We start from the raw sequence: 25276 nt of genomic DNA, 5'->3' as shown, positions 1-25276 counted from the left end.
GAACGCCCTCTCAAGTCAAAATTTGAATGCGATGAGCTCGTAATCACGACTTCAGAAGAGCGAAGTAGCACATTTCCGATAGCACATATAGGCAATTACAGTATAACATCTATCTAGAGCAGAGCACGATTTCTGGTTGACCTTGACTGACCCGTGCGCGCGCCTGGATGAGACTTAAGTGATGACGCGTCAAATCCACCAATCGTCTCGCTGTCCGAGAAAAGATCATGACCGGTCGATGGTGTGAGATCTTCAAAACTCCAACACTTACATCACAGTCCATCTGCCCATCTAATCAGAAAGCATACTTAGGAGAATACCTGGTTTGAAATCGCGTTCTTGAAAGAGTGCACCGCTTTGTTTTACGGCATTAAACTTTAGCAGTAGCCTACTAATAATTTATTATTTTATTATTTCATTATGCGCCGCGTCTACTCACCGACAGATAGTTTCCCGTAACTTAAACTGTCTGGAGGACAAGCAAGACACATTTTGGAAGTGGAATATATATATTTTTTCTTCTTTTGGTGAAATTACAAGCCGTGTTCGACAATGAACCATGTGAATATGAGCAAGTTCAACACCTCCATCTACGGGGATCACGGGTCTCCGTATGGGGCATTTGAGTCTCCGCTGTATAAGACCTACAAACCTCCAGCCCGAGATCTCATCCAGATCCCCAAAGCCTTCCTCTACCTGATGATGGCCGCGGTGGTGGTGGTCGCTGTCGCTTATGCCATTGTGGGACATTTAATTAAAGACCTCGTTTATGACATCTTAGGTAAATCTTGCTTTGATTAGCTTGCTGTTAAAAGTGGTCGACAAGTTAGCAGATTTTGCTCAAGTAATGTGGTTGTCTAGTTGTCATGGTGATAAAGTAGGCTATAAAAATATTATAATTGTTATTATTTATTTCAAAAGATTAACTTACAGAAATTATACAATAAATATAGTTCAAAATTCAGCTAAACTGTAATGATTGAAATGATTGAAGTTCTGAGAAAATGCTTCGTTTGTTTGCAGATAAAATTTGATTTTAGTTATTTGATATTGATGTAGTTATTATTTTAAGTGTGCTATTATATCATCTAGCCCAGACCTGATATATCTCCATCGCATCCAATAAGCATATGCTGAAAAGGGTGATTTATTTTATGTGATGTAATTTCCTACTTTCATTTAAGCATACTGTTTAGTTTGTGTTCATGTGTATAGTTTAATTTGGCATGAATCATGAGAGAAACACAGACCTCAGATGACATAATGTCTTCAACATTGTCAGGTTGTACTTCAAAAATAATTCCCATAAATAGATAGATAAATAGATAATGCTTAATATGGCTAATAAATAGTATATTGCTATAAAATGAAGCTTAATTTAGGACCATTGACATCTTTGCATTGTGATTTTATTTTCATGATACTTGGACACCTTCCCCACAGTTCTCATTGTCATCATGTAAAAAGAAAATATGAAGAAAATAAATAAATAGATGTAATGTATTTATAGCCTACATAACATTTCTACATAATTTTTCCATTGTAATTTAAAAAAATCTGTATTACATTAATGAGAAAAACAACATCTTGACACATTACATTAATGCGAATTTGAGAAAAATGTGCTCTAAAATAGGCTTCACTTTCTTATTTATTTTTCTGTTGACATTTTTCTTGAGATTCACACATATATATATCCCTGCTGTGTATTTTCCGTGTGTTTTCAGAGTGGGCTTTGGGTCCAGACGAGGAGATCTTAAAGGCCAGCAGTGAGGCAGGTGATGATGGTTCAACGCACATGCCACCAGTCCTCACACACTCCCACCCTAACGCCTTCCACGTTTGGGATCAGGATGATGTGGTCATCCCCCTCTCTCTGGACCACAGCCCCCAGGCCAGCCCTCTTCTGGCAGCCATCCCATTTATCCCTCACTTCTTTCCCACTCCTCACAGTGTGCTCAACAGCCCCGCACTGCCTCAAACTCATTCAGGGGAAAACAGGAGCCCCACCAAGACCCCACATGAGGTCTACGTCTTTCCTTGACCCAGAATTAGAGGACATAGCTCCACTCTCTTACATGTATCATTCCACGAGAGAAGAGATGGGACTGATAAAGTTTGAACTTCAGAACAATGGCTCACTCTAGATTGCAGTCTAAGACCAATTCAGTCTTAAAATAATAGTTGACCAAGAAATAAGAATTTTAGGACAACCATTTTCCATAAAACAAAAGATCTTCCTTTTTGGATGAAGGTAACACTTTATTTTGATGGTCCACTTTAGACATTCTACTAACTATAAGTAACTTTGCAACTACATGTCAACTTATTCTACTAATCCTAACCCTAACATAACATCTACTAATACTCTAAAGACAGTTGGTTGACATGTAGTTGCAATTTAATGAGTTACTTATAGTAGAATGTCTAAAGTGGACCACTGAAATAAGCTTAAATCCCTCTCTTTAATTAGATGATTTAATTAACTGAAAAGTTTTGTTTTTCTGTTCAACGCCCAATGAGGGTGTTGTTGGTATTTACCACTGTACCCCATGCTTTTCAATTTGACTGCAAAAGCCGGGCCTTGTCCTGTGGAGCATGTGAGGATGAGTAGCCTGTTCTTAAAATAAGTGCTGTTGACCCTAAACGACCTCAATAAGCGGACAGCCATGCCAGTCCAAGCCGCATTACCTGTCCGGTAAAATAAGGACAGGGTGAAGACACTGCACGATCACGTCTGTAGGATTGTGCCAATTCAGGAGCAGCCTTCATCCTGAAGCCAAAATATATCCTCAGAACATGTTTGAACTGTTGGATCATTCAGTTCAACTCAGGATAACCAACATTCTGCAGTTTATGGATTTGCACAGAAGGCCTATTTGGAAACAAGTAATACTAAAACTGTGGCCAGTGAAACTGGATTGGATTCGGAATCCAACATCTTATTTTCAAGGTGCACTAAGCAAAGGCTCTGTTTACACCTGGTATTAAGATGCGTTTTGGTCAATTGGATCACAAGTAGACGAGGGAGACACATTCCCTTTTACACCTGGTGTTTTAATCCGTCTCTTTTGGCCACTTTCAACCACTTCTGTCCTGATTTCTTCGAGGGGAGGGTCTATGGGCGGGTAAATGTTTCAGATCATTCGATCCAATGGACAAAATAAGCTCACGCAATTTACACATGAATGCGACCAGAGACGATGGAAAAATATACAGAGAGCATCAGCTTTTGTTTCTGCTCTGACGCTCAGGAATGGTGAGAGAACATTGTGCTTGGTACATTTTTCTTCTTCAAACCAAACTTGGGTCCAAGTTTAAATCCCGTCTGGCTACAGCGCTGCCCATGTTTACACATTAGGTCAACAAGCTGAGAGTAGACTGTCTTTTGTGGCTGTTTGTATGTATATATGCACTCTTTTCCATGCATGTGTGTCACTCCTATTTCATGTCATGCTAAGCTTTGGCACCATTCGAGGATCAGCTTAACTGACTAGCTGGTCAAGAGCAAGAGTTAAAGTGTTAAGTAAGGATGCTATCAGATTACACTCCCCTTTTTTGCCCTGTGAGTTAAACCTGAGCGAGAAACAGTGACAGATTTAGCAAATCACACCCTCTCACATTTTATACATTTCTATAGTGTTGGATTTTTTTTTTTAAATGTTGTCTATGTCATGGTTTTCTCTCTTGTAGAATTCAAGTTATTTTATACATATTTACAAACGTTTTCTGTATAAACACTCTGTACTTGTTAATCTTTGGACTTAAATGACATTTGAGTGCTGGTGACCTCACCGGTTCACTTGTTTAGATAACTGTTGCTGACTGTTATTATCAAACTGCATTTATCAAACTTGCTGTGATGTTGAATATGCTCATATACTTCATCTCATTCAAAATATAATATATTTTATTTTCCTGTTGTTAATCAATTTTAATTTAAGGATTCAAGCAAATGATCTCTACAAAACCTTTTCTTTGTAGTGAAAGAATATAGGGACCAAATGTAACATGGGTTGGGGATAATTATAAAGCAATATGATGGTAAAGGACAATTAAACCTATTAGTTACCGGTAGTAGTTCATACTTTGTCACAGGCAGGAAATCACCCTGTAGAGAAGGCTTAGCATTACACTAATACTAAAGAGCCACTTAAAACGGCAAATTGACCTGTTCACCCTCCACAGAGTTCAGACCCTCATTAGCCAAATGGCAGTTTAGTGCAACAAAGAACAAAAAGCTATAAATAATTTTGAAGAACTGCTCAAAAAGTAATTTATGGAAAATAGGCATCATGAATGTTTAAGTTCACATAAATGTCTTTTTTTTTTTTTTTGGCCTGGATATTGGTTGTAGGAGCGAAAACATCTTACACAAACAAAATGGCTTCCTTTCAAACCCCTTGCAAGGCTTTACATAATGCTAAAAGCTAAATTAAAATGGGCTGCACATTGTAAAGGACTTTGCCAACTGTTAAATCAGGGTTTGGGAATAAAGATTTGACCAGATTGAATTGAGGACAGTCACAACATGTGCAGAAAGAATTAGGGCTGGCGTCCTGACTGCCAAGGATATTATGTGAAGGCTGGGATTCATCAGGTTAAATCATGAAGCTTAAAATCACCATTCTTTTAAGCACCATTCCCTTAAACAAATTATATAATACAACATGTTAGAGCCAAACTGTAGGTTTCTCTGCAAAAAGTCCTAGATTTACACAATTTCTAATTATGTTGTGAAGATCAGCACCCTTCACTGAATAAAAACAAAGATATGCCCAAAAAAAGTTTGAACATTAGAAGCAAAAAAACAATCTCTTGAGGGTTATTATAGATTAGTCTGGCTTAAAGGTGAAAGCAAAGCATGTGCTAGTTTAGATGAAGGAAAAGGGATTTCTCCCAGATTATCTGTAGTCACTTTCAATCAGCTTTGATTGTCAGGTTCACACTCAAGCAAGTATTGGATTCTGATCTGTTCCAAAGAGATGCAAGTCAGATACAGCTAGCAGGTGCCCAACTTTGTGGGAGAACAGGATCAGGTTTTATACAAAGCCAATTAAGTTTGCATTGAAGGGCCAAAAAAAAAAAAGTCAGAACCAAACTGCAACTCAAGACCCATGACAGGCCACTGCATTATTAGTTGGCCAGTTTTAGAACTTGTATAATTATGTTAAACACCATCGAGTGTTTGGAATTAGGAAGTACCAATATCAGAAAAGCAAAGTTACAAACACGATTTAATACACTACGGCAGGCATTAATTCAAATTAATCTGAGAAGCAGACTTAAGGGACTAAAAAGTAGTTTAAAGGAGTTTTAATAATCACTTTAAAAACACTTACAGGTCTTCAAAACAAACATTTAAAACGTATAAATACTTGATTCAATCGTGCACTTTGAATCTTGAGCACTTCACTAAATTATAGCATTATGCTAAAAGACCTGGGTCAATATCCCAAAGTCACATTAAAACGGTTTAAGAAACTTCAAACGTAGTCCTCTCTCGAAATATCATCACGCCTTTTAAGAACAGCCCTGTAAAGAGAGGTTCCTCTAGCCTGGATAAAAGTAACAGTCAGCTCTTTCTTGTTGACCTCCACGTGGGCAAAGCCACCCAAGGTGCCAGCATCACCATTGAAGAACTTGAGGTAGCCTCGAGGAACCTTGTTGCGGTGCCGCACGTCGGGATCCATGAAGTTACCGGCTCCACTAACCACATAACCAATACCAGACTCCTTGATGTACTGAAATGGCAAAGTGGAAGTGAAGTCAAATATCTTGAAACAAACTAAACTTGATCAAAAGTGTTCTAGTATACCTACTTGTAGATTGTGATCATGGCCACACAGGTAAGCAGTGGCCTTGTACTTCTTAAGCAGTGGTCTCAGACTCTTTAGTAGACAGTCGGTTGGCCCATGCTCTGATATGGACCACACCGGATAATGGCCAGCCACCAGGAGATAGTCAGCCTTCGACTTTGCCAAGCGTTCCTGAAGCCACAGCAGTTGTCTATTGGCCTGAACGCCACTTTGGGGAGCTCTGGGCTGCTGGTCAAGGAAGTCGTCAGAGTTGCCACACAACAACACCGTGTCCAACATAATGATCGTCAAAGTGCGGGCTGTTTGAGGAATGCGGAAGTTCATCTCATAATAGTAGTATGGGAAGTTCCTGTGAGACAGAATAATATTAAAACAGCCTATTTGGACAAGAACAGGGTGTCTGCCAAGTCAACACTAAGCACAGCTGTATTAACAGTAGAATAGCACAGCAAATTGGCTTATGAGCCAGGAAACCAAACTCAATTAGACATGGAGGCCTAGATAGATTGGCTCACATACCATCTCTTTGACTTTTGGCTGTACTCAATCTGAGCAAGGACGTTTCCTGCATGGTCGTGATTGCCAGCAATGACGTACCATGGAATATTAAGAGAATCCTGAGTGTAGACGTCTTCAAACGTGACCTACAAAGAGCATAATGGGACTGTGGCCTACATTAGATTACACTCATTTGCACTTTCTAATCCCAGCACACAACTATAAATGGTCACACCAATAGTCAACCACCTGTGAGAAATTAGCATTTAACAATTCAACAGTAGACATGCTTCAATTTTCAAAGATGCACAAAACCCCTGCATTTACAAAACTCAGAATCTAAACTCCCGAAGCCAAACCTGGAATCTAGGGTCGTTGACATCACTGACACCCTTATAGTAGAAGTTGTCACCAAGCGCTAAAATGAAGTCTGCGCCCATCTGGGAAGCAGTTTTGGCCATCATGCGGGCAGTGGCCTTCTCTATGGGGGTAACATAGGGAGGATATGGCAGTCCACCCCAGTCCCCCAAAACTAGGAATCTGATGGATGACTTGTTACCTGATTGAGGCAATAAACAGGCAGGCATGTAAACACTAGAGGTTACAAATATCCATAACCCTTAATACCAAGGTTTGGGACAAAACATACTTTTTAAAAAAAAGAAATTAACACAAATACTCACTTCCTTTAGATTCCAGGTCAATGAATGAGGAGTTGTAGCAGAGGACCCCAGGGAGAGCAGTTAAAAACACCAGCATTAGTGGTGACGCCATCTGTATGGAAAGACAGAAACAACAGCATATAAAGTTCACTAACCAATTCCCACACACATGAACTGAAACACAAAACTCATGTTGAAAGAAACCACACCAGCAGCTTTTGCTCTTTGAGAGTCCTCTCTCTACACCTCATTACCATTCTACAGCATTACCTCTATATTTATATCATTCTGATCGTCAAAAAGCCATGCCTTGATTTCAATTACAGCTGTTTTCTTTTACCCTGATGATCAGCTTGACCAATGGGATCGTGGAAACCCTGAAGCTGAATTTTAAATAGCATAAAACACTCTTAAAATAAAGGTACCTGTGATAGAAATATTTAATTAAATGGTCTCAAAAGTGGTAAAAAGGGTATTTTCAACATGAAATGTACAGAAAAATGCAGACTACGGATGATCAGGTCAAAGACCATGTAGACTTACCCAAAAAGTGCTTAACACAGTAGAACTAACAGTCATTTGATAAGCTTTGATCATTTCAAACCAATCACCAGAATGAATCACAGTGAAGAAGAATTGAGTGACATTGATTTTTTACTCAACTGTATGATTTAAATGTACATCTTTCTATCCAGGAGACTCGGTTGTTGTGACCAGTGATCTCCCGGCTAACTTAATTTCTGCAAAGAGCAACTTGGGAGTCGTGTCAGATACATGCTGCGCTGCTGAGGAATAGAAGTACTAAAGATTCTAAGCTTAAAAGACAACAAAAGAAACGGCTCAAGTGTGATTGAGGTAGTAGCTTCTTGACAGGACTTATACTTCAGGGAAGTATTGGATTGGATTGTAATTCAGGGAATTACCTCGAGATACTGTAGTATATTATTTTATTATATTTACAAATGGAAGTTGTTTGAATTGTCAGTGGTGAAGAAGTCAGATTTAGTAGATTGTATTCGTATTGAGAATTTCCACGACATACCAAAATAGGGTTTTCGCAGCAATGCCATGGAACAACCATTTTGAGCTCCACAAAGAACCTTTAGTTAAGACGACAGTTCTTAAAAGAACCATTTTTTTTTTCTGTGTGAAGAACATTTGAAATCTAATCTTAAGAACCCTATTCCACTATAAAGTACCTTGTGCAATGGAAAGGTTCCATGGATGTTAAAGGTTCTTAATGGAACTACAGACGGCAATAAAATACCTTCATTTTTTTTTTTTTTTTTTAAAGAGCAGCACACTACTCTTAATATTTTTTTTTACCATATCTGTAGTATGCTAGTATTCTGAATACACAGACATGCAAACATGTACATATATACAATTTCCCAATGATGTGAAATACAAAATACCGTTTTAGTTTAATTATCATTTAAATGGTATTCAAACAGAAAAGGGGAACTGTATACTAAAAGTCGCATGACTAAACCATAACTGAGAAATAGACAATAGACCTGTGGTTATTAAAACACTATGGCTTTATAAACTTTGACATTATGATTATCCAGAGTAGATAAATAAGACTCACAATGTGTGGCTTAGTCCTTGGTGTATCCTTGTGTGAGTGATCCCTCCACTGGATGCTCTGTTTCCCCTCATCCACTATATATCAGCTCCCATATAAGGATGGGTGTGTGTATGCATGTGACTTAACCATGCAGGAAAAGCATGTTCCTACTGATTCAATGACCACAGACTCATGTGACAAATACATTTGTTTCAAACACGCCAAGATTAATGTTTCCTTTGGTTTTACTTCTGTTCTGTTTTTCTGTTCCGTCCCCATTCAGATGTCAACCATAGACCATACATAAATGCTGTTTAAATCATATCAACTTATTTACACAATAAAACCCATGAAATGTTTTGTGACTTTTAGTTCCCATCAGCTTTGAGGCTATAGTTGACAAAATGTAGGGCATCAGGCACAGACGTTCCAGTTCATCCCAGAGGTGTTCAGGTTTTGTGCAGGCCAGTCAAGTTACTTCACACCAGTCATATGGATTTGTTTTGTGCACAGGATCATTGTTATGCTGAAATAGAAAAAGAGCCCTCCCCAAAGTGTTGTCACAAAGTTGAAAGCACAGAATTCTCTAGAATGTTATTGTATGGCATAGGATTAAAAACTGTCCTCATAAAAATGACTGGAAGAGCCTATCTGTTAATATCTTAAATCTGTTGAGGGATAAGAGGTGTCCACATACTATTCAGTCAGTAGGCTAGAGAGTAAAAATTTTATATTTCAATTTAAAATTCATAAAACAACTAACATTATATTTTCATCCGAGGCATACTTCAATATTTAACCATGTAAAGCCTAACATGATTTTTTTTTTTTTTTTTTAAGCAAGCGTTCATTGACCCTTTAGACAAAAAAAAAGACAAAAAAAAAGTTTCCATATGTTTTTGATTGAGTATAAATCAGGCTTTTAAGGCTGCTAAGTGCTATAGTATGATACAGGAAAATATATAGCTCATACTCAAACTGAGCAAAAATATGCAATTAGGTTAAGTTTTTGATATGTAGCTAAAAAGTAAAATGATGGGGATAGAAACATAAAATGTAATGCAATACAATGATGATTGAGAGATGTAAATGAAGTTTGCAAAAGCCTGATGCATCACATTTGAAACATTTTAACACAATTTAAAAACAAAATGATGTATGGATAATCAAATTGCTTCAGTCCAGTAAAAGTTCATCTTGAATTGTTACGAACAATATAAAAGTTGTTCTTATGCTTAATCACTAAAGGTTTCACAGCACAGGTATACCACGACCCAAAGGGTGGTCTTTATATTTGGTTAAAAAAAAATATATATATATATACAAGAGTAGGTATGAACATGTTTCAAAACTTGTGTCAAATGAATCAAGAAAGCAATTAAAAATAGAAAAAAAGGTTTATTTCTGCACAGGTCAAATATATGACTTACAACATCCACCTCAGAGAACAACATTTCCTGCACTTGCCTATTTAACAGTGAATAGCTACATTCTACATAAAAGACGATACCAAGATTAAACCGAGTAACGCAAATCAAACCTCTTAAAACTCCAAACAAGGAACAACTTGAGTGGTTTCAGGGAAGTAAACAACAAAGTCTGTTCATCCTACTGTCCACATTCAGTCCAAAAAGAAAAAGAAAAAAACCTGCAAAAAAATTAGAGGCAAAATAAGAGGATGACTATAAATATACCTTTGGGGAAAAACAGAATTATGTGACACTTAATTCCATTTGAGTCACACCAACCATTCAGGCACAGACAGAACTTCCACCATCCTGATGTATTATTTCCTGAAACTAGTGGTGAATCAAAACCATGCTAATTCAGTTACCGAGGTGCAGTTCAAACGGCAAAAGTAACACAAACAGTATAAAATCTCAAAAGGTTCACAGAGTCAATGTTTCAACTTAGTAGGCTATAGAATTACAGAAATGACTTATCAGTTGTTTGAAAAAGCATCTGTACATCCTCAAGCTGGGAGAGCACACGGAACATTTATCTGTATGTGTAGTCTGTGGTACTGGCTCCACTGCTGTAGCCGCCCAGGTTGGGGTAGGCGCTCTGGGTGAAGCTATAGCTCTGATTTGTTGTTCCAGGTGGCCCGAATGTTGCTGTACCTGGTGGTCCACTGTATGCTATTAAGAAGAAGTCAACAGTTTCAGATAGTTCGGTCTTAAATTATTACACGGCATGTCAGCACTGAAACTCACCTGCATAATTGAAATCAGGTGTTCCTCCCATACCCATGCCAGTCCCTTGATATCCATAGCCGTAGTCTGGTCCAACAAGAGGAGCTTGTTGATTTGCTGTTTTGCTCTGGTTTTGATTCTGATTCTGGATCTGACCCTGGCCCTGATTGAGGGGTTTTTTGAATTGTGAATAGGATTGGGAGTACTGATTATAATAGCCAGTCATTGGTGGAGGGACAGCCTGGTAGGTGGCCGCGCTGATGGCAGCGGTTGCAGACGGGTCCTCCTGGGGAATCATAGGCGTGCTGGAGTTGGTAACAGACACGGCTGGGGTCAGTCCAGCAGTAGTGGAGCCTGAAGAGACAAATGGATAGAGTTGTTCAGTAGACATCCACATTAGAGGAACAGGCAATATGCATATACTGACAAAACATTGACAAGTTACAGGCGAAGCGTTGATCATCTCCTAACAAGGCCACATATTAAGATCTGTGTAGATTAGACAGTAAGCAAACAATCAGTTCTTGTAATCAACGTTTTAAATGCAGGAGAAATGGCCAGGAATAGAGACCTGAGAGACTTTGACAAGGGTCAAATTGTTATGGCAAGGCGACTAGGTCAGAGCATCTCGGTGCCAGATGCCTTCAGGGATCTTGTAGAGACCATGCCTCGGCGGGTAGGCACTTTTTTTTTTTTTTTAGAAACGGAGACTGAAGCATTTAATGATGTTAGCGTACCTGCAAAATTGCCAGTGTTGAATCCTCTGCCTCTACCTCTGCCTCTTCCTCTACCTCGATTGCCTGCATTGTAAGGTACCCCAGCCATACCATAGCCCTAAAGAGAAAACAAATATATATATATATATATTTTTTTAACAAAAGGACAAAATAATATTAGACAAAAGGCTAAAAGAAGCTCCATGAAAACATGTTGTCTTTACCATAGGAGGGAATCTCTTTTTCTTGAGTGGGTCTGCAGGAGAACCTTCTGGAAAGAGCTGTTCTAAAGCCGCAAGTGCTGCGTTGGCTTTGGCTAATTTCTTATTTGATCCAGAGCCCTGGAATTTCTGCCCATCAACCTCCACCTAAAAGAGGGAAAAACACATGCACATAAAATATGCATAACTGCATAATATGCATAAGTTTTGTTTAAAGCGAGAACAGCCGGAAAACATGTCAAAGGAGTAGATTTTAGCAGCAGGACTGTCCTCATGCTTATTCAAGGAAATCATCATGAGAAACGGGATTGAGGGCGACGGAAGGGACTTTTTTAAATAATTTTTTTATAAATAAGAATATATTGCAGAATGATTGCACAGTTGCTCACAGTCTGATCTGGGGGTTGAATGACAGGAATATAAAGATATAGAGAGGATATAGGTTTTGTAGCTGCAGTGCATTGTTTTCCACGAGTGAATGCAAACATAAATGTATAATATTTTATAAAAGTATTTTAAATTAAAGTTATGGCCTACCAAAAAAGAATTATGATATGCCTCGTTATCACTTACAATGCATCTCCAGCTTCATATGGTAAATAAAAATGAGAGGTGTTCTTGCAATACTGAGTCACTGTAATAAGTGATTTATAAAAAGAGCTGTCGGGTTTGGTAGGAAATCTCAGGCTTCTGTCATTCATCATTATGTATTTACGTCATATCAAAGAAAACAAGTTCTAGCTACACACAATTTCAGTGTATGTTTAAGAATATAGGATTTAAAAAAAGACGCTTGAAACATGGAAATTATTGAAACAATTTATTCACATAACATATACTGTTGAGTTGCTCAAGTTGTCTTTGACTGACTGGGTTCCTAGAGAAAAGGGAAAAAAGCTCCGTTTTAACAACGAATTATTGGACATATGACGAGCGATTGGTGTCGATCTAACATTGATGAATTACTGCTAATATATGTTTTGATATTTTCTTTAGTGTTTATATATTTGTTTTCTGTTGCAGATAATTGAAAGTACATATGTTGCCTGCTTTTTAATTTGAGCAGCAGGGAACAAAATATCCAGAAAAAAACACAAAAAAACAATATATTATGTCATTTTACTGTCTGAATTCTTTTCTTGTATTTTGTTTGTTTTGTTGTAATTTTAGGTTACATAAACTGCATCTGAGATTTAAAACTTGGGACTCTTGTAGCCTCTATTCTCCCCCATTAATGGTATGCAGGGCATATACAACTAAATTTAACATTCATTATTTTGATTTTTCAATAATTGATGGATTAATCTAAAATTTTCCCCCTTTCCACTTTTTATTCATTTTATACATAATTTATTCCAGTGATGACAAAGCTGAATTTTCAACATCATTACTCCAGGCTTTGTCACATGATCCTTCTAATATCAAATATGCTGATTTGATGCTCTAGAAAACTCTATATCAATGCTGAAAACAGTTTTACTGCTTACTATTATTGTGGAAACAGTGATTGAGATATATATATTTTTTCTTTCTTTCTTTTTAAATTCTTTGATGAATAGAACATTCAAAAGAACAGCATTTATTTGAAATAGAAATCTTTTGCAAGGACTGTCACTTTTGATCAATTTAATGCTTCCTTTTCTTTTTCTTTCAAAAAACCCTTTCTGACAGCAAAGTGTATAATACACTCCAAACAAAGCACAGACCGATTTTGCTGTAACCATGCACTGTACCATTGCTTCCCCACTAGGTACCACCCAATATGTCTTTGCAACCCATCATCCTAGTGATTTATCATTCTTTATTCAACATGTCTAACCTCAATGGTGAAGGTCTTGTCATTGAAGCGTCCCTTGACAGAGACAAGTTCATATTTCAGACTTCGCCGCTTCTCGTTGAGCTCCATGACAGGATTCTTGCCATGTTTGGTGAGGATGGGTCCACCCTGCAAGATGAAGTGGAACCAATCATGCCAAACCAAACTCCCAGAGTGTACAAACATATCAAACCCCAAAGCTGTTTAAGGTCTTAGGACGCTAACCTCAGTGCCGTCATCAGACCCTGAAGGAGTGGTTTCATCGGAACCAGTGGCTGCAGGTGCGGCAACTGACTGGCTCTTATTTTCATCAGCAGGTTTAGTTTCAGACGGCAAGGGCACACCTAATGCCAGCAGCACCTGTGTGTTGTGAACATGGCATAGACAACAACTGAAATTTACAGTTCATTTTTCACACTTATATTACATCTTGTAAAAAGGCACATAATAAATCCCCTTTGAAATAAGTCTCAGGTGTCCCCAGAATGTGTGTGTGAAGTTTCAGCTCAAAATACCCCACAGATCATTTATCGCACAATGTTGTAAATGCCCATTTTTGAGTGGGAGGAAAAACATGCTGTTTTCGTGCATGTATCTTTAAATGCAAATGAGCTGCTGCTCCCTGCCCTGCTTTCCAGAAGAAGGCAGAGCCTTTACAGCTCGTGCCTCGGATACTCTGCCAAACACTAATAAAAAAATCTGTTTGATTTTTATTATCACCCTATCGCAGTCACGCTCACGTGACATTGCAGTTCTTCATCATCATGAAAGTTTGTTATCTGCATGCGTTTTAAACGCATATCAGTCTGATATATGGTTTTCTAAAAGCACACATCCGAAGCATGCGCACAGAAATCTGGCTGTCAGACAGCGCGTCCCATGAGTATCAGCAGACTCACTTTCTGGGCGACATGAAGTTTGGCGCTGCGTTTGGAAGGGCCTGTAGCCTCATACGTTATCCCATCCACCTCCACAGCCATTGTGAATTGAGGTTCATGTTCAGGCCCAGTCTGTGATGCCAATCTGTAGAGGGTCCCAGGCCGGAGCTGGTTCAACTTCATTAGGGCATTTGCTGGTTCGCTCTTTTCTGCCAGGAGCAAGCAAAGGTATATAGGTCTTATTTCAATGACAGATGAGACGTGCTATAATTTTCTACTATTAAATATAAAATTAGTGCAGGGTAACAGAAGGGGATGCAAAAAAGAGACTGAAATTGAGATGCATACCTTTTCTTGGAAATTTCGATTTTATTTCAAGATCCCCAGCATCATAAACTTCCCTTGGTCTCTTTGCTGGGAAATCACCCACTGCAATTTAATTTAATGGAAGGAAGCATTAAATAGGATAACGGACATATGGAAAACAGTCATAGGAGTTCATAATACCATTTAGAAAATGCAAAGGTCTCTCTCCAGTGCACCCAAAACATTGACCCATCTTTATTTTCCGTTATTCAAAATAAAATGGCATCATTCACTAATTAACATTTTATGTTTCAATGTCTATTCAGTGTTCAGCAACTTGTCCCACCTAATAAAAATGACAATGTGAACTACGCCTGTAGTTTTCATGCAAGTAGTTTAAGCAGTCCTAATAAGGTTTTTCTACATATAGAAGCTTTACAGATATAGAATCAAACACAGCTTTTTAACTCAAAGAGAGGAAAACAAGTAAAACTGTTCTTGAACAGTCTGTTTAGGACACCAGAAAAAGTTGCTTTGGTACCTCTGTTGTGTTCGCTGAGCATTCTAGATGCTTTGGAATTGAGGCGGTCCATTCCAAGAACTTTGTAAAGCTGCCCAAAAGCTGACAGCCTTAAGGCAAACTAGGGGTGGGAGGAAAGCAACAAGTTAAATGTGAAAAAGTCAAATGTGTTTTCTCAAATGTTAGAAATATTGTAAATGTAGCAGCTTTATTAACCATCTTATGAGGCCACTTTAGAAGCCGCCATGAAATAAAAAATAAATAAAAAAAATACAAAAAGGCAATTGCGACTTCAAAAAAGTCAGAATTATAAGATGTTACCTTGCAATTGTGAGAATAAAAAGATAAGTCACAATTATCTTTATTTTTTATTAAATGGCAGAAACAAGCTTCCATAGGTCACAGCCATTTACTCTGTTACAGTATTATTACAGTATTTTTCTTCCCATCAAAAAAAGGAGTGATGTTTACATGAACAGTTCATATATTCACCAGTGTTAACAAGAGCTTGATCAGATTTAAAAATTATGTCAACAAATCTCACTAGGTTGGATGCCATTGTTTTGCTTATTTGAAAATATTTGGGAGCTGCAGCAGAGGTGAAGATTTTCAGTGAATAATCTAAAATTACATTTTTCTTTTTTGGAGCTTGACAGACATGGTCACAATGAATAGTTACTGTATAGAATTTAGTGTTCTACAATAAATAAATAAAAACACTATATAGGTTTGGAATGACATTGGGCCAAATAAATAATGACTATTTTCATTTGTAAAGTTTATAGACTAGTACACTGTAAAATAAAGTCAAACTATAGTGTAGGATTGCAAGTCACCTGGGCACTCTGGGTAATGTCTTCTCGCTCTTGCAGTGTAAGATGAGCGCCAGCATCAGTGCTGTCTCGCTCACAGGGATCAGAAATGCCTGGACCATCTGAAGAGAAGGGTCATGCTCAGTATGACTCAAAACACACCAAAATATGCTTAGACAATGCTTTGTTTCAGTCTTCACCCTCCATTAGTATCCCTGACGCAAGACACTCTAGAACTCTCCGGAACGCCTCTCCAGGTCCCAGCAGCCTCTCGCTGGTTGAAATGGACTTCTGACACAGCAGCTCAAGAATCTGCAGACAGACATATGAATAAAGAGACATACTCAGAAATGTGACCAGTATATATATTTACAAAAACACTCATCAACTTCTAACTGCAATGTTATATAGTTTTTGTTGTTTGAGATTGACTCACCCAGCCTTTGAGCGGGGCCCACGTTGAAACACGGGAACACAAGTCCCGCAAGATCCGAATCACGATGACACACGACTCAACCCCGGACACTTTAGCCTGTTAACCCAACAAAGAGCAAACCTGTTAACACTTTATTATGGATCTTGAAAGAACTTCCAGATACTTTTTAGAGGACGTTTTGTATTAAGCAGATCAATCTGGCCAAATTATAGTTTCTGACCAAGAACGAACAAATTGCAACCTGGGTAAGATACATCTGACATTTAAACGGAAACAGGTTATACGCAATTCAGTTTAAAGCATTTATGGACGTTTCAATATTCAAACAGCCTTTAAAAGTATTTCTCAGAGAAGCACAATGTGCAAATATGTATTTTCCCCAGGTCAAAGGTCAGATTAAGTTACAAGTCGACTTTTAGACAAATAAAGACGGGATGCAAACCTGGAACCACTTGGCCTGGCGGAGAGACGCCAGAGAAGCCAGGCATTTCTGCCTGTCCAGAGCGTCCTGCGGAGAGCTTTCCGCGCACGGTTCTAGTGACGAATGGAGTAAGAAGACAAGGTACAGTTTGACCAAGGGGGGGTTCTGTCATCTGGCCAGGGGGAAGACGCAGTGTCCCAGTACCCACAGGCAAGAGGAAGAGGGGGAACTGTTCAGGTAGTAATCTAACACAAAGCCTAGTATGCACCCCTGTCAGTTTTAACACTGGTTAATGACCATCTTTATATTACTCTACTTCATTAGACATTTCACCCTCTTCTTCTGTAAGCCAACTGCGTCCCCCCTTCCGAGACAGAGAGTTTCCAGTTGGTCAAAAGTCCAGCGCCCCTAAAATTGACAAACTAGAAGGCTTGGTTGAGAAAGTCAATTTGCAACCACAGGCAACAAAAGCAATACTTTAATTTAAATGAATTCAGATGTGAACCGGGTAAATACTGCAGCAAAATACATGTGAAACCTGTTCTAGACAAACAGATTACACCTTATTGAGTACAAGTAACAGTTGTTACACAAAATTAAGTTAGCTGCAATTATCTGCAATTGTCTAAAAACAAAGGCACTGTAGAATATATATTTTAAAAATAAAAATCAATCAACAAGCACCTCTTAAACTATGAGCCTACAGAATAATTTTTGCTGCAATGCAAACCCTTCGTAACGCTTTAGAGGTGACGTTCGCAAGTTTCAATGTTCAACAGTAAAATGCTGAACAGTAACGAAGACAATACTTGTAAATTTAAAATGCTGAAAGCATCCAGTATTTGGCTCAGAAAGAATCACCACATATCCAGCATCCAACAATTAAGTGCAGCAGGACTGTCCTGCAGGACCTTTATTTTCACTCTTCTGATGGTACTGAAGGTCTTTTGGGTCCTAAAATGAAAGTGTGAGATCATACCTCCAGATGCCTCTTTTTCAACCTGCTCCCTGACCATAGGCGAGGTCAGATGGATGCTCAGTTTCAGCATGGGCTCGTTTGTGCTAGTAACAATAATAGCAGCTTCTTGGATAGATGGAGTGATGACGTATTTCTCCTCAGTAACATCCTTTCGAAGAAAGTGAGAGGACAAAGTGCATGTCAGTTTACTTTCATTAATATTGGCTTATAACAACCCGGCTTGCATGGAATCACACACTTGAACAGATCTATACATACACTATTCAAAAGTTTGTTGTTGGTAGACTCTTATGCTCACTAAGGCAGCAATTATTTGATACAATAAAAACAGCAATATTGTGAAATATTTTTACAATTTAAAGTAACGTTTCTATTTTAATATATTTTAAAATGTAATTTATTTTGATGGCAAGGCTGAATTGTCACCTGCCATTACACCAGTCTTCAGTGTCATGTTCCTTCAGAAGTCATAATATGAAAAACAGTCTTATTACTTTCTTGTCGTTCTTTTTAAGCATTCTTTGATTAATAGAAAGTTTTTAAAAAAGCATTTATTTGAAAATGTAAAAAAAAAATTATTGATGTAATTAATGCATCTTTGCTGAATAAAAGTGTTAATTCTTATAAAAAAATCTTACTGACAACAAACTTTTGAATGGTAGTGTATACATTGCCCCTTGCATATTTATTGAAAACATTATACAATTTTATAATGCTTTCAAATATCAATACAAGTGTAGTGTTGTTAGCTCTTTTTAACTTGTTCCTACATTTCAATACATTCTGCAGAAAGATGCCATTTGTTCCTCTTAATGGGTCTACTGAAACACAAGCAGAGCTATTTGCAGACATTCATTGCACTGATAATGAATGCTTATATAATGATAGCACTGAATAATAAAGGGTGAGAAAAACCTTTATGAATTCCGAGAGTTTTCCCGAGATGAGCCTGAGCAGAGAACTGGTGGGCATATCCCTGCAGAGCAGCACCAACTCTAACTCCAAGTTATCTTTCAGCAGGAGTCCTTTAGCCACCAGGCCCACTCTCAAAACACCACGCAGTTTACTTTGAGGTGAATCACTGCTGGGAAAACAGCATGGACTGCAAGCATGAGTCTATACTTCTAACAAAACTGTGTTATAAAGTATCTTGCAATAGCTTAAAGAGATAACTATATAATGCCAATGAATGACTGCCATTCATTTGATGCTTTAAAAACAACAACACAGCGATTGTTTTCTGAAGTGAAACAACAGGTGTGTGTGTACCAAAAATACAACTGTTTTTAACTATAAATCAATGCTTTCGGTTAACGGTCATACAAGCGTTCACAAGAGGGACGTTGGGAAGGGTGACATAGGCAAAAGCTTGTGCGGAAGCACATAGGATGTGAGGCCACCACTTCAATTTAAAAAAGAAATTGTATTTTTCTTACACACACCTATTGTTTCGCTTGAGAAGACATTGATTCATCTACTGAGGTTGTATGCATTACCATCACAATCGCCTTGTGTTGTTTTTCAAGTGTCAAACAAGCGAAAGACATTGAATGTCATTATATGGACTCACAGAATGAGAGAATTTTCATTTCTGGATGAACTATATCTTTTAAACATAAAATGAAATTCAATTTTTGAAAGTAAATGCACTAGGGCAGATGACTTCTATGACCAATACCCATACCTTTCAGTATCAGCGGCACTACTCTCTTTTTCATTTAACCAATCAGAGACGGACTTCAGGGCACACTCCATATGAGACACCATGCTCTGCACTGCATCCAGCTGCTCTGCTGACGGGTACACCGATGTGTGCTTGGCCTTTATATAGCGATCCTCGTTCACAAACGTTCGCTGAGGCGGTGGCCTCATTGGTGGAAGCGGCTGAGTAACACAAGTGTTGAATTGATGACACTGGAGCAGTTGCACCTCATTTATTAATTTGTTTCTCATTAATTTATGCAAACAAAGTACTAGTCTTTTAAAGAGTTGTAATAAATATTCTGTAAACAATGAATTTGCATTGTAAATTTAATATATTGGTGTGACAAACCTCCCCTGAGTGCACATTCTCCTCTTCCCACTTCCTGTACTCAACGATGTAATCATTGTACTGCCTGAGGTCTTCTTCATAACACAAGCAGTCATACCAATAACGCAACTCTTCATACCTGCAACAGAACTTGAATTTAGTTTCATTGCATCTTTATGTTTATTCAATCAGCTCAGTGTGTCAAGAAACCACTCAGAGGATTTAGAGTGCTCTCATCTTTTTTTCACCAGATTTTTTCAGATATTTGTGAATGCTGGACAAAACTTTAAAGAAAAGTAATAAACACAAAAAAAAACATGATTTTAATATTTAGATTTATTTAAAACCTGGAAAAAAAATAAATCTGAATTATAAAATTCCTTTGTGCTAATAGGTTTTCCATGGACATTCCAAGCCTGTTTAGCTGTAAGAATAGTATAGGTGTTTTACCGGTCGTAGTCCTGCGGGTGCAGGCGGTAACCCTCCTGCATGAGATTATCCCAGTATAACAGCTCCTCATAGGCCTGGTGCTCGTCCCAGGAGGGTGGTGGATGAGGTGGAAGAGGTCCTTCCCTCCGCCTCGGAAAATGTCCCATTTGAGCCATATCCTTCAAACAATGATCTGCACACAAGTCGCACAATGTTGACAAACAGACAAACCCATAATCACATGCGCGCGTTAATAAGCCAGTGAATATAACGTTAACTGCTTCTCTTTGGTGTTCTAAAAAGGTTTAACGTTCTTGGCGGATTTCTTATTAAAACTACAACTTCGTAATGCTACAAAGGACAATAAAAAAACATGTAACGTTATTCAATATAAAACATCTATCGCGTAACAAAACATTCGTTATCGGAGAAGCATGCTAGCACGCGCATGAACGAGTCGTTTGGTTAAACGCACAACGTGAAACAACCATTCATATTTACCTGCACAGCTGCTAGTGTTAATAAAAACTCGAAGACGTCTTTAAGATCACGTAGACTTTAATATTGCTTGCCCGTGTGTTTCTCTACAAATCTAAACAGATTTGTTTTACTCACCATTCGCTCAGTTTATTCAATGGAAGCGAAAATGCTCAACTTCCGGGCTACGCTCTGACCCCCGCAGCGCATGCGCAGTCAAAATTTTCCACGCCTAGAGGAAGTATATGGAACTGCATTCAGAGATTATTTTATTTGAATAATGTTAATGCGTCTTTGCTGCCTTTACGCCAAAATTTGTTTTTAACAGTATGAATGTAAAATATGCCCTCTGCAGATATAATTACAACAACGGCTATTAGCTATTACTATTAGCCAGTGCTTTTTGAGGCATTTTCGTGTTTTTCTTTTTCTTTTTTACTTTGCCTATGATTTCAACCATATAGGTCTGGTTTCACAGACATGGCTTAGATTAAGTCAGGAGTAGGGCTTAGTAAAGTGTGGATATTTAAGTAGCTTTTAGAAATGTGCCTTAGAAAAAAATAAATATTCTGGTGTGAATCTTGAGACAAACAATGGCACTGACATATAAAATATGTTACTAAGTTGCTTTCAGTGAAGACAGCTCAAACATGCATTTTAGTCTGGCCAGAGGACTAGGCTTAAGTTAAACCAGGCAATAGTTGAATAAGTTCGCTGAAAAGCCTATTTAAAAATATTTAGGTTCTGTGACAACTTAAATATAACATGTTTAATCAATGTTAAATAACTATATTAAAAGAAATGCCTAGTCTGTGATCACTTACAGTACTGGGTATTATAATTCTGGCTTTTTGAATATTCTGTTTCTTTGTATTAATATGTATTAAGTTTGAGCCTGCAGATTTGTTTAGTGTGCTCCATGCTGCAAATTAGTTATGAAGTAAAACATTTTTTTATAAAAACTTGTTTCATATTAGCAACAGAAATGGAATTCACACACACTAATTTATTTTGTTTTAGTATAATGCTTTTCAATGTAAAAATACAACACGCCTCCAGAAAATTGGAGGGATAACACAATAAATAAATTACACTATAATATAAAACACAATTATTCACATGAGCATTTTTGCACAGAAACATATGCAAGATAAACATAAGGGAAACTCGGCCTCAGAAATATGAGTTTACCTCACAGTTAATATATGATTGATGATCATGCTATATAAAATCTATGATGGGTTAACATTAGGTGAACATTTCTTTTCAGTAAAACAAATACTTTAATATATTTTTAGTGCCACTTGTCACTGTCATGTCATGTTTCATGCCCAGGACAGTCATCATGGGGAACAACTGGTGACAAATTAAAACACTGTCCCATTCCTTAAGCTACAAAACTGGCTGAATTAATGCTTCAATTAACTGAAGGACCAAAACAGCAAATAATTACTGTTCCATGTTATACTGGCATGAATGTTTCCAGCCAAATCCTTATTATTAGCGCTCTATAGGGAGTAAAAGGAATGTTCATCTCATGCTTTATTTATCTTTGTGCAAATTTGCTTAAATACATTCTTAACATGCGCACCACATGCTGAAATAAAAGGGGACCACTGAGATCCTCAATGGTATTTGACCAAGTAGGCCTCGTGTTTTTTTACTGATGTACACTCAGACTCAGACTCTACTGACAGGATTCTTCTCTGAGCTGGGGAAGGAATGGATCTCCCAGCAGCGAAAAGTGCTTTCCTTAAAGTCTGTTTGACGTTTGGTGATGAGGTAAATCTTTTGGAGGATGGAACGGCGAAGAAGAATGTAAACCCATGGGTCCAGTATCTGGTTCCAGGAAGCTATTCGCACCCCCATTATCATCAGGGTCTTATAGGTGGCAAGGTCATCTCCAATAGAGCCCTCATACGAATGTTTCACTGTAATTAGGCCAACAATCTAGAGTTAAGAGTCAAAGACAAAACACCATTAGGATTATGATTTCACAAAATATTAGGAAATAATTCAACGCCTTCTCTCGTCTTGTGACACTTTGCAGACTCTTCTGTGTGTGTTTGTGTGTTTTGAAGGAGGTGTGGCTTTGGAGACGCTCTGAAGGGAGGGTGGGATCTCATGCTTTCAAAGCTAGCTTGCTATTGCTAGCCTCTCCGAAATTGCCTACCCTGAGACTTGTGCATGTTTTAATATTTAGACCACTTCTATTATTGATTGCTAAGTATGTGAAGAGAGTTTCAACAAGCATAACAAAAAGTGTTTATAAAAATTGCCTACCCTACGTTTAATGTCCAAGTAATCTATAATCCAGTCAATTTAAAATATTAGGTGTGTCCCAGTTCGCGTACTTATACGATTCTACGCCATTTTTTGGTATAAATAGTAGTATGTTTTATACTGACAAATCCAAAAAGAAAAAAGTGCACTTCAAATACCCGGTTAATGCACTTAATTATGCAAAAATGAAGTGAGGAATGTTGGACACTTCATGCACTCAACTCAAGATAAACTTTAAAATAGAAATATAGAAACAGAAACAGAAACAGAAATAAAGTCACATTGTAAGAAATAAAGCCACAATAACAAATGCACATTAGGTGAACTTTTTTTTTTTTTTTAGGCACCATTACCTCTCAAATGAGTTTCCTCAAATCATTTGAGTAGTCTAATCTCATTAGGGTTTACAATGTACTGCAAGATATAAAAGTCACACAGTGTGAAATATAATAGTATAAAATTGTAATTGCCTTTTTTGTTTTGTTTTTTACTATGATGCATAAATGAGTTTCGATGCATTTGCTCAAAATTTTCATTTCTAAATTCTATTTCTAAAAATAATTCTACCTTAAAGCAAGGGTTCTCAACTCTGCCCTATAGGTCCTGACTCAACTTTCCTGTAGAGTTTTGCTCCAACCCTGATCAATCACACCTGAACAAGCTAATCAAGGTTTTCAGGATTATTAGAAAGTTACAGATGAGTTTGATCAAGATTGGAGCTAAACTCTGCAGGAAAGTGAACCTCGAGGGACAGAGTTGAAAACCCCTGCCTTAAAGTGTGTGCTTTGTGCAGTTGATTAATTGCCATTGCTCATGCTTACCAGAAGGGGGCTCCAACAGATACAAGATGTGAACATTATGCCCACAAGTTGTACCACCATCTCTATATCATGGGATTTAGCTAATCGACGGTTACAGGGTTTCCTTCGTATCCTCGCTAACACCAGAGTCAGTCCACTTATGGTGTTACAGACCAAAGCAATAGCAAGGGATGTCAACCCCAGTCCTGAGAACAACAAAACAAAAGCTACGTCTGCCTTCTCGGTATCCTCCAGCACTTCAATGAAACACCAGGTTCCAGGGTACTGGTAGGTGTATGAACCCAGCTGAAAGCAGGGCAGAAGGGCAACGCAAAGAGCTGCTAACCAGATGACAGAAAGAGAGAGTTTAGTCCTTGCAGTCGTAACCAGTGAAGCATGGAGCAGCGGCTTTGTCACACCCAAACACCTCTCAGCTGCCATGGCACAACCAAGAAAGAGCGGACACAGTCCGAAAAACACCATGCTGCCCCCTAGAAACTGGCATAATGGGTCCGCCCTGTTGTATTCTTCAGAGGGGACACCTCCAGAAAGATACATCCTCATGACTATTGAACCAGGTATGACATGTCCCACAAAGTCTGTGGCCACCAGAGAGCCGGCGAACAGGAGAAATGCTTTGGATCGTCGACGTAGACGGGAATATGCGTTTGCCAGGATGAGTAAAGCCACAATGTTAGACAGGATCCCCAGGGTCATTGACAACATCGCAGCTATGGGGCCGCTCAGGATCGGTCTCTCCGAGGTGACATTCTCGGGAGGATTGACAAGTGATGGAGAGGTCGCCTGTCCTTCCCATTGACTGTGATTGGAAAATGGATTGATTGCCGCAGCGGCTGATGAATTGCTGTGATGCATGGCTAACTCAGTGGAGCATTTAGCTGCGGGGCTCCCATCTTCATGTAGAGCTGTTGGAAGAGTGGAGAAATATCTTAGAACAGATCATTTGAAAGACTGTAGTGTGTTAACTTTAAGGCCGTACAGCTAACAGGGAACATTCCCAGAACTTTCTGGCAAAGTTCTCTCAAAGTTTTGAACAAACGTTATTCCAGTAACATTAATAGAACGTTCATTCAAAGTTATGGTCTTTAACAATGTTCTTGAAACATTACAAAAACATTATTTATAGTTTTAGTTGGATGTTCGTGTAATATTTTAGGCTACTTGTTTCAGAATGTTAGGAGGACATTGAAAAGTAACGATTCCATAATGTTTGCAAAATTATAATGGAATGCTCTCTTAACGTTCGTAGAACCATGTTTTTTTTTTTAAATGGACATTTTGAATGTTCAGAGAACATTCAGAAATAACGTTTCATAAATATATTTTATATATAGCCTATATTATTTTTAAATAACCTAATGGGGATATTAGCAAATATTTTTGTTAGC

General features: G+C 38.1%; 4 protein-coding genes across 11 annotated transcripts in view; 1 reads left to right on the top strand and 3 right to left on the bottom strand.

The window, feature by feature from the left end:
- Positions 1 to 245: 245 nt before the first annotated feature.
- LOC311092249 (uncharacterized protein) lies at positions 246 to 4075 on the top strand. Its single transcript, XM_084128776.1, has 2 exons — positions 246 to 781; positions 1728 to 4075. The coding sequence occupies exons 1-2, from the start codon at positions 553 to 555 to the stop codon at positions 2042 to 2044; spliced, it is 546 nt and encodes a 181-aa protein (XP_083984902.1). The 5' UTR covers positions 246 to 552; the 3' UTR covers positions 2045 to 4075.
- Positions 4076 to 5301: 1226 nt separating this feature from the next.
- Positions 5302 to 8729, bottom strand: acp5a (acid phosphatase 5a, tartrate resistant). 2 transcript variants are annotated; one of them, XM_084128775.1, is made up of 6 exons: positions 8571 to 8729; positions 7001 to 7091; positions 6677 to 6876; positions 6339 to 6463; positions 5823 to 6168; positions 5302 to 5744 (listed from the first exon to the last, which is right to left on the bottom strand). In XM_084128775.1, the coding sequence occupies exons 2-6, from the start codon at positions 7089 to 7091 to the stop codon at positions 5487 to 5489; spliced, it is 1020 nt and encodes a 339-aa protein (XP_083984901.1). In that variant the 5' UTR covers positions 8571 to 8729; the 3' UTR covers positions 5302 to 5486. The 2 variants fall into 2 exon arrangements, with proteins under 2 accessions (XP_083984901.1, XP_083984900.1); XM_084128774.1 differs by lacking the exon at positions 8571 to 8729 and adding an exon at positions 7189 to 7302.
- Positions 8730 to 9927: 1198 nt separating this feature from the next.
- On the bottom strand, positions 9928 to 21011 carry ilf3a (interleukin enhancer binding factor 3a). Of its 4 annotated transcripts, none has more exons than XM_084128500.1 (19): positions 20923 to 21011; positions 20329 to 20500; positions 19900 to 20017; positions 19531 to 19730; positions 18762 to 18930; positions 17847 to 17994; positions 16889 to 16980; positions 16447 to 16542; positions 16211 to 16322; positions 16035 to 16132; positions 15220 to 15319; positions 14721 to 14801; positions 14394 to 14581; positions 13720 to 13854; positions 13498 to 13623; positions 11682 to 11825; positions 11479 to 11575; positions 10763 to 11095; positions 9928 to 10687 (listed from the first exon to the last, which is right to left on the bottom strand). In XM_084128500.1, the coding sequence occupies exons 2-19, from the start codon at positions 20481 to 20483 to the stop codon at positions 10548 to 10550; spliced, it is 2532 nt and encodes an 843-aa protein (XP_083984626.1). In that variant the 5' UTR covers positions 20484 to 20500; positions 20923 to 21011; the 3' UTR covers positions 9928 to 10547. The 4 variants fall into 4 exon arrangements, with proteins under 4 accessions (XP_083984626.1, XP_083984628.1, XP_083984625.1 ...); XM_084128502.1 differs by having other exon boundaries at positions 18762 to 18927; XM_084128499.1 differs by having other exon boundaries at positions 20809 to 20978.
- Positions 21012 to 21771: 760 nt separating this feature from the next.
- The window catches only part of ptger1a (prostaglandin E receptor 1a (subtype EP1)), a 44572-nt gene continuing 41067 nt past the window's right edge, over positions 21772 to 25276 (bottom strand). For all 4 annotated transcript variants that reach the window (XM_084128344.1, XM_084128343.1, XM_084128345.1 and 1 more), the window contains 2 exons: positions 23889 to 24793; positions 21772 to 22734 (listed from right to left, as the gene is read on the bottom strand). In XM_084128344.1, coding sequence (XP_083984470.1) covers positions 22465 to 22734; positions 23889 to 24743 — 1125 coding nt within the window. In that variant the 5' untranslated portion in view covers positions 24744 to 24793 and the 3' untranslated portion in view covers positions 21772 to 22464. The remainder of the gene's footprint in view (positions 22735 to 23888; positions 24794 to 25276) is intronic.

Source organism: Abramis brama, assembly GCF_963993115.1.
Source record: "Abramis brama genome assembly, chromosome: 11".
NCBI classification, from domain to species: Eukaryota; Metazoa; Chordata; class Actinopteri; order Cypriniformes; family Leuciscidae; genus Abramis; species Abramis brama.
The sequence above is the reverse complement of the archived record's forward strand: the minus strand, read 5'-3'. Positions and strand labels throughout refer to the sequence as shown.

Excerpts from the sequence above, each read along its gene's own strand:
- LOC311092249 (XM_084128776.1), top strand. The coding sequence starts at position 553 with ATGAACCATGTGAATATGAGCAAGTTCAACACCTCCATCTACGGGGAT. Across the intron at positions 782-1,727 it reads CCTCGTTTATGACATCTTAG|AGTGGGCTTTGGGTCCAGAC; the intron begins GTAAATCTTGCT and ends GTGTGTTTTCAG.
- acp5a (XM_084128774.1), bottom strand. The coding sequence starts at position 7,236 with ATGGTAATGAGGTGTAGAGAGAGGACTCTCAAAGAGCAAAAGCTGCTG. Across the intron at positions 6,169-6,338 it reads AGCCAAAAGTCAAAGAGATG|GAACTTCCCATACTACTATT; the intron begins GTATGTGAGCCA and ends TCTGTCTCACAG. Across the intron at positions 5,745-5,822 it reads GCCATGATCACAATCTACAA|TACATCAAGGAGTCTGGTAT; the intron begins GTAGGTATACTA and ends TTGCCATTTCAG.
- ilf3a (XM_084128500.1), bottom strand. The coding sequence starts at position 20,483 with ATGGCTCAAATGGGACATTTTCCGAGGCGGAGGGAAGGACCTCTTCCA. Across the intron at positions 16,323-16,446 it reads GGGCCCCGCTCAAAGGCTGG|ATTCTTGAGCTGCTGTGTCA; the intron begins GTGAGTCAATCT and ends GTCTGTCTGCAG. Across the intron at positions 10,688-10,762 it reads ACCTGATTTCAATTATGCAG|CATACAGTGGACCACCAGGT; the intron begins GTGAGTTTCAGT and ends TCTTCTTAATAG.